The 8,465-nt window shown below is 49.9% G+C and overlaps 1 protein-coding gene across 1 annotated transcript; it reads left to right on the forward strand.

Annotated features, from left to right (window-relative positions):
- Window positions 1-482: 482 nt before the first annotated feature.
- On the forward strand, window positions 483-4,291 carry LOC134340986 (probable G-protein coupled receptor 139). The gene is made up of 2 exons (XM_063038643.1): window positions 483-603; window positions 3,384-4,291. The coding sequence occupies exons 1-2, from the start codon at window positions 528-530 to the stop codon at window positions 4,289-4,291; spliced, it is 984 nt and encodes a 327-aa protein (XP_062894713.1). The 5' UTR covers window positions 483-527.
- Window positions 4,292-8,465: the final 4,174 nt, after the last annotated feature.

Here is an 8,465-nt window from a genome sequence, read left to right on the forward strand (position 1 = left end):
AAGACCCCGTACATAGAAGTTTGTCAGCGAATATGGTGAGCACACGGATTTTAGCGGTGCGTGGGGATTTGGGATAATGCAATGCATTGATTTGGAGCTCTGACGAATCTCACGATTGTTCCATTTGTGCATACATTAATAATAATTGTAACAGTAGGCGATTCAATACAATTTCACAAGCTGCAATGATAGTCGTTACTTCATGTTCTGTACTTGTCAAATTATTCCTTTGAGGTAAATATTTAAAGTGGAAGCATATTTAATTGATAAGAAACTTCGGAAGATTAAGGTACTTTTGTTTGGACTAAAAAAAAATCACTAAATTAATGACAATCTGTCACCGCAGGGATTACAAGTGTCTGACGTAATTGGTTTGTAAATAATTTTAAAAGCTTTATTATTAAATCAGTTGAAATCTGTCCCTGTGGAGATACTAAATGGTATTAAAAATCCAGGCATGTGTTGTGTCAACTTTATTCCAAGAGATCGCCTGGAGCAGAGGGGCGACAAGTCACTGGTGAGAGACAATGTTTGCAGTGTGGGATATGTCCCACGGTGTGCAGAAAATATTGTACGTGATCATTGCCGTCACTGGAGTTCCTCGTAAGTGAGCAGAACAATTCATGTTTGGTATTTCTGTGTGTTAACTAGAGTGAACCTGTTTATGATCATTTTACAAGCTTCCAATCTGATCATCACAAATATCTGTGAGAGATATCGATCCTGTCGGTTCAACATTCTGTGTTTTCATATTTAATGGGAAGCAGAACTAAACATTTGTTTCTCCGCTGACTCACGGGATCGACTCGAACGTTGTTTTTTCCCATTTAATGACAGCTTGTCCAGAATTGTCACAGTGCTCGTACGGGTAGCTCTCCGGGAAGGGGTGACCGGGAGAGTTTTAATGTTACCTTGTCCAGAGTTGTCACAGTGCTGGTACAGGCAGCTCTCCGGGAAGGGGTGACTGGGAGAGTTTTAATGTTACCTTGTCCAGAGTTGTCACAGTGCTGGTACAGGCAGCTCTCCGGGAAGGGGTGACTGGGAGAGTTTTAATGTTACCTTGTCCAGAATTGTCACAGTGCTCGTACGGGTAGCTCTCCGGGAAGGGGTGACTGGGAGAGTTTTAATGACAGCTTGTCCAGAGTTGTCACAGTGCTGGTACGGGTAGCTCTCCGGGAAGGGGTGACCGGGAGAGTTTTAATGTTACCTTGTCCAGAGTTGTCACAGTGCTGGTACAGGCAGCTCTCCGGGAAGGGGTGACTGGGAGAGTTTTAATGTTACCTTGTCCAGAGTTGTCACAGTGCTGGTACGGGCAGCTCCCCGGGAAGGGGTGACTGGGAGAGTTTTAATGTTACCTTGTCCAGAGTTGTCACAGTGCTGATACGGGCAGCTCTCCGGGAAGGGGTGACTGGGAGAGTTCTAATGTTACCTTGTCCAGAGTTGTCACAGTGCTGATACGGGCAGCTCCCCGGGAAGGGGTGACCGGGAGAGTTTTAATGACAGCTTGTCCAGAATTGTCACAGTGCTCGTACGGGCAGCTCTCCGGGAAGGGGTGACCGGGAGAGTTTTAATGTTACCTTGTCCAGAGTTGTCACAGTGCTGATACGGGCAGCTCCCCGGGAAGGGGTGACTGGGAGAGTTTTAATGTTACCTTGTCCAGAGTTGTCACAGTGCTGGTACGGGCAGCTCCCCGGGAAGGGGTGATTGGGAGAGTTTTAATGACACCTTGTCCAGAGTTGTCACAGTGCTCGTACGGGTAGCTCTCCGGGAAGGGGTGATTGGGAGAGTTTTAATGTTACCTTGTCCAGAGTTGTCACAGTGCTGGTACAGGCAGCTCCCCGGGAAGGGGTGACCGGGAGAGTTTTAATGTTACCTTGTCCAGAGTTGTCACAGTGCTGGTACAGGCAGCTCTCCGGGAAGGGGTGACTGGGAGAGTTTTAATGTTACCTTGTCCAGAGTTGTCACAGTGCTGGTACAGGCAGCTCCCCGGGAAGGGGTGACCGGGAGAGTTTTAATGTTACCTTGTCCAGAGTTGTCACAGTGCTGGTACAGGCAGCTCTCCGGGAAGGGGTGACTGGGAGAGTTTTAATGATACCTTGTCCAGAGTTGTCACAGTGCTGGTACAGGAAGCTCTCCAGGAAGGGGTGATTGGGAGAGTTTTAATGTTACCTTGTCCAGAGTTGTCACAGTGCTGGTACGGGCAGCTCTCCGGGAAGGGGTGACTGGGAGAGTTTTAATGACACCTTGTCCAGAGTTGTCACAGTGCTGGTACGGGCAGCTCCCCGGGAAGGGGTGACTGGGAGAGTTTTAATGACAGCTTGTCCAGAGTTGTCACAGTGCTGGTACGGGCAGCTCTCCGGGAAGGGGTGACTGGGAGAGTTTTAATGTTACCTTGTCCAGAGTTGTCACAGTGCTGGTACGGGCAGCTCCCCGGGAAGGGGTGACTGGGAGAGTTTTAATGTTACCTTGTCCAGAGTTGTCACAGTGCTGGTACGGGCAGCTCCCCGGGAAGGGGTGACTGGGAGAGTTTTAATGTTACCTTGTCCAGAGTTGTCACAGTGCTGGTACAGGCAGCTCTCCGGGAAGGGGTGACTGGGAGAGTTTTAATGTTACCTTGTCCAGAGTTGTCACAGTGCTGGTACAGGCAGCTCCCCGGGAAGGGGTGACTGGGAGAGTTTTAATGTTACCTTGTCCAGAGTTGTCACAGTGCTGGTACAGGCAGCTCTCCGGGAAGGGGTGACTGGGAGAGTTTTAATGTTACCTTGTCCAGAGTTGTCACAGTGCTGGTACAGGCAGCTCCCCGGGAAGGGGTGACTGGGAGAGTTTTAATGTTACCTTGTCCAGAGTTGTCACAGTGCTGGTACGGGCAGCTCCCCGGGAAGGGGTGACTGGGAGAGTTTTAATGTTACCTTGTCCAGAGTTGTCACAGTGCTGATACGGGCAGCTCTCCGGGAAGGGGTGACTGGGAGAGTTTTAATGTTACCTTGTCCAGAGTTGTCACAGTGCTGATACGGGCAGCTCTCCGGGAAGGGGTGACCGGGAGAGTTTTAATGTTACCTTGTCCAGAGTTGTCACAGTGCTGGTACAGGCAGCTCTCCGGGAAGGGGTGACTGGGAGAGTTTTAATGTTACCTTGTCCAGAGTTGTCACAGTGCTGGTACGGGCAGCTCTCCGGGAAGGGGTGACTGGGAGAGTTTTAATGTTACCTTGTCCAGAGTTGTCACAGTGCTGATACGGGCAGCTCTCCGGGAAGGGGTGACTGGGAGAGTTTTAATGTTACCTTGTCCAGAGTTGTCACAGTGCTGGTACGGGCAGCTTTCCGGAAAGTGAGACTGGGAGGTTTTAATGGGACTTTGTCCAGCGTTTCTCTCTCCTTCTCTCCAGTGAATTTGGTGGCGATTGTGATCCTGTCCCGGGGAAAGTGCGGCCTCTCTACCTGCACCACTCGCTACCTGGTGGCCATGGCAGCGGCCGATCTACTGACCATTGTCACCGAGGTCATTTTATATCAAATCATTGGATTTTACTTCCCCGGGAGTTTTCTCAGCATCACCCCTGTGTGCAGTGTTATCGATGTACTGATGTTCACAGCCACAGACTGTTCTGTCTGGTTCACCGTCACCTTCACCTTTGATCGGTTTGTCACCATTTGCTGCCAGAAGCTGAAAACAAAATATTGCACCGGGAAAACTGCGGCTGTGGTTCTAACAACAACCGGTGTGCTGTTCTGTCTGAAAAACGCTCCCCGATATTTCCCATGGGAACCCTTGGTGCTCATCGATAATATACCGTGGTTCTGTGATCTCAAGGACAATGTTTTCACTGACCCCGGGTGGGTAGGATATGACTGGCTCGATACGGTTTTAACTCCGTTCCTCCCTTTCGCTGCGATCCTGCTTCTCAACGCTCTGACAGTCAGACACATTTTAGTGGCCAGTCGGGTCCGTAAGGGGCTGAAGGGTCAGAGCAAGGGGGAGAACCGCAGTGACCCGGAGATGGAGAGCAGGAGGAGGTCTGTGGTTTTACTCTTCACCCTCTCCGGCAGCTTCATCCTCCTGTGGATGACAGCGTTTGTAAATGTCATATATTACCAGGTCTCAGGAAAAGGATCCGATTTCAATGATTCTGAATGGATCTTTCACCGCGTCGGGATTTTGCTGAGTGATTTCAGCTGTTGTACAAATACATTTATTTATGCGCTGACTCAGTCGAAATTCAGGGAACAGGTGATCAGAGCGGCGCAATATCCGGTCACCTCGTTGCTTCTGTTCATTAATAAATCCGCGTACTAAACACAAGCCGCAGTGTCTCAGTCCCGGTTCTTGCTCCTCGCATTCACCACTTGATCTTCCAGTTAGTATTCCGGGGGTTGATCGTCCCATTAACCGGTAGCTCCGGGGACGTTAGGATCGTGTTGTGGGAGGGGCATGAAAATGACGTGCAGAATCAGTGTCTCATTGGCCCGCCAGTTGTCAGTCGAAGAACAACTCCGGAATACCGCACAGCCATTGGTCTGTGGATATGTCCATTTATTCCTATTCCCGCTGACCAACCTCATTCTGGAGTTTCCACAAGCCGACGGAAATTTAGTCTGGTGATGGTTGGCTAATCTAGTGTCAATCAGAAATTCCCTAGAATAATTGGCTAACGTGAAACAATAGGGCGGACTTTGGTAGAAACGGCAGTTGGCAATTCAAATAAAGGCGCATTCACACCATGAACTCTCACTGCTTTATTTATCATTCAAATTAAATCTATAAGGGTACGTCCATACTACGCCGGATAATTTTGAAAACGATACTTTTTTCTCTTCGCTTTGCCCTCCCGTCCACAGTGAGCCGGCGTTTTCGGTCCCGGAAAACGGAGATTTTCGAAAACACTCTCCGGAGTGAATAAATCTGAAAACGCTTAATATCCGGCGTAGTGTGTACGGGGTAAACGGAGAGATTTAAAAACGCTGTCATGACGTGCCGGAACAGATGTAAGTTGTTTTCTTGAAGGCCACCAGCTAACAATTTCCGAACAGACGGACGAGACTGAAGCCAGTTGACCCATAGTTTACGGAATAAATAAGTATACTCCCTTTGCCCTGTTTTCTGTCCTTGTTTGTATGTAGGTAGTTCACCTATTTATGCAAGTACTTCTCTGACAATAGATGTGTAACAGCCTAATGTAACATTGTATGGAAATACAAGACAACACTGATGCAGACGTTTTATACATTTAACAAGGTGCTTTATTGATGCAACAGAGTCAGTCAGTTTTTCAATGTTCGTCGTCAGCCGGGTCACACTGTCCGTGAACTCCCTGTCGGTTGCCTCCATACGCTCCAGTATTTGTTTTTTTTTAAAGTTTTAAGTCCTACTGCGCGACAGCCAAGAGCAATCCCTTTAAAGTTTTTCTACTCTGTAACTGGACAAACACGCACTAAGTATATCGTTTCCTCTTCGCTTGTTTTCGCTGTGTGAGCTGCGCATGCCCAGTAGGAGGAAATTCGCCCAAATATGTGCCTAATGTGGACGGAGATATTTTGAAAAACGCTTAGTGTGGACGCCTGTCGTTTTTACTCGAAACCGGCGTTTTCAAAGTTGTCCGGCGTAGTGTGGATGCAGTTGCCCCGAACAACCCAATAAATTTCTGTAATAAAACACAATGCTGTTATTTGAATAAGATATTGCCATAACTTAAGAAAGCTTTAAAATTAAAACTACCATCCCAAAAAGCTTGTAATAAAGCCTGTATTTGATTTCTGTCAAACATACACGCTTCGCAATGTAATAATTTTTCTTTAACTGCTTCATAATGTCAAAACAGTCAACCCATGCAGCTGGGTCGGAACCGTCTTTCCCCCACCGAACGACACAGAGATTGAGAGCGGGTGAATGTCTATATTGCATCCATTCCGCCACTGCAGTGCAACCTGTTCCCCTCGGCCAGAGAGGGAAGGCCCGCCTGTAGGAAGGGGGACCCTGGTGAGCCAGACAGCATTCCCTTCCGTCCCCTGAGCCCGGATGCAGATCCCAGCTACTTTACGTTACAACCAGCGGTCCCTGCCTCTGTCAGCTCTCGTGGTCTCCGGTACTGAGGGAAACCTTCTGGATGAAGACATAGCTTCCCGTCCCGGAAATCCTCGGGAGCCGTTGAGTACCCCTCTGGAAGCCCGGGCACCAGACGCTAGACTTCTGGTTCGCGTCACACACTGCACACCACCCCGTCTCTTATTCTCTCCGGAAACCATCAGGAGCAGGTACAATTTAACCTAATTCCCTCTCCTCAAACTCCTATTGTTCTTGGGTACCTCTGGTTAAGCTGCCGCAATTCCCACTTTGATTGGCCCACTGGGAAGATAGCCAGCTGGAGTCTGGTCTGTCACTCTACTTGTCTTCAGTCGGCCCTTTCCCCTGTGAAAATCACCGCGACCTCGTCTACCGCTGAAACCCCCGACTTATCCAGGGTTCCAGCAGAGTACCGCGATCTGGGAGAGGTGTTCAGCAAACAACGGGCTCTTTCCCTGCCTCCACCCCGACCTTACGATTGTGCTATTGACCTTCTCCCCGGAACCCCTCTACCCACCAGTCGGCTGTGTAACCTGTCCCGGCCAGAAAGGGAAGCAATGGAGGCTTACTTAAATGAATCTCCCGCGGCGGGCAGTATCCGACACTCATCTTCCACTGTTGGCGCAGGTTTCTTCTTTGTGCGGAAGAAACACGGATCACTGCGCCCCTGCATTGACTACCGAGGCCTAAATAGCATCACCATAAAGAAATAAAAAATATCTACCACCCCTTCTCAACTCTGTTTTCGAACCACTTCACGAAGCCACCATCTTCTCCAAGTTGGACCTACGAAGTGCCTATCATCTGGTCAGGATAAGAGAGGGAGATGAGTGGAAAAGAGCGTTCAACACCCCTCTTGGTCAATTCGAATACCTGGTCATGTCATTCGGCCTTACCAATGCCCCCGCCGTTTTCCAAGCTCTGATAAACGATGTCCTTAGAGATTTTATTAACAGTTTCGTGTTTGTTTATTTGGATGACATCCTAATCTTCTCCCGCAGTCTTCAGGAACACACCCACCATGTCCGTCAGGTTCTGCAGAGACTATGGGGGAGCAAACTATTCATAAAAGCTGAGCATTGCGAGTTTCACGTTCCTTCTGTCAGTTCCTTCGGATATATAATCGAAAGCGGGCAGGTGAGGGCGAATCCCGGAAGGATCCGGGCGGTGGCGAAGTGGCCAACACCCCCGACACTCAAGCAACTCCAGCGATTTCTGGGGTTCGTCGTTTCATCAGGGATTACAGACGATTGAAGGCGCCCCTTACTCCACTCACCTCTTCTGAGACCCCTTTTCACTGGGACACCGAAGCAAACTCTACCTTCTCGGAGCTGAAGAGGCGTTTCACCTCCGCTCCCATCCTGGTTCAACCAGACCCCTCTTGTCAATTCATTGTGGAAGCTGATGCCTCCGACTCTGGGGTGGGAGTGGTCCTCTCCCAACGTTTGGGCCCTGAACAAAAACTTCATCCCTGTACCTTCTTTCCTCTCTGGCTGTCCCCCGCCGAACGAAATTACGACATAGGGAACCGGGAGTTCCTGGCGGTCAAGCTTGGTTTGGAGGAGTGGAGGCCCTGGCTGGAGGGAGGGAGCGGAACATCCGTCTATTGTCTGGACCGAGCACAAGAACCTCGCGTATATCCAAACCGCCAAACGCCTGAATTCCCTTCAAGCCCGTTGGGCATTATTCTTTTCACCGGTTCTGATTTACACTCACCTGTCGTCCGGGGTCCAATCCCCTCCTTTTGCCCGATTTTGTTCGGTCACAGGTTCTCCAGTGGGGACACACGTCTCGTTTCGCTTGCCATCCCGGGATCGATCGGACTCTGTCCCTTCTGAATGTTGGACGCTGACACCCGTTTCTTCGTCTCTGCCTGTCCAGTTTTTGCCGGCGGGAAAAGCTTCCCACCGACCACCTGCTGGGTTGCTTCGTCCCCTACCTTTCCCCAGCAGGCCTTGGTCTCACATTGCGCTGGATTTTGTTACTGGACTACCCTTTTCACATGGAAACACTGCCGAGGGTACTCACCGTGGTGGACGGCTCTTCCAAAGCTGTGCACTTCGAAGCCCTTCCCAAACTCCCCGCCTTCACGGGATTCCCTCTGACATTATTTTACGACCGGGGTCCGCAATTTGTCTCTCAAGTCTGGAGATCTTTTTTTTCTAAAGCCCTTGGAGCATCAGTAGGTCTGTCGTCCAGCTTCCATCCGCAGACAGACGGTCAAACAGAACGAGCTAACCAGGACTTGGAAGCAACACTGCGGTGCATAACCGCCAACAACCCGTCTTCCTGGAGCACCCATCTCGCTTGGGTAGAGTACGCCCACAACTCCATGGTTAGCACCGCCACGGGAATGTCTCCCATTGGATGCTCCCTTCGCTCCCAACCCCCTCTGTTCTCAGCTCATGAA

Source organism: Mobula hypostoma, chromosome X2, assembly GCF_963921235.1.
Source record: "Mobula hypostoma chromosome X2, sMobHyp1.1, whole genome shotgun sequence".
In the NCBI taxonomy this organism is placed as follows: domain Eukaryota; kingdom Metazoa; phylum Chordata; class Chondrichthyes; order Myliobatiformes; family Myliobatidae; genus Mobula; species Mobula hypostoma.

What these genes read in the sequence shown, in the direction of transcription:
- LOC134340986 (XM_063038643.1), top strand. Translation starts at nt 528, where the DNA reads ATGTTTGCAGTGTGGGATATGTCCCACGGTGTGCAGAAAATATTGTAC. An exon ending in TGCCGTCACTGGAGTTCCTC is followed by an intron (nt 604 to 3,383) that starts GTAAGTGAGCAG and finishes CCTTCTCTCCAG; the next exon opens with TGAATTTGGTGGCGATTGTG.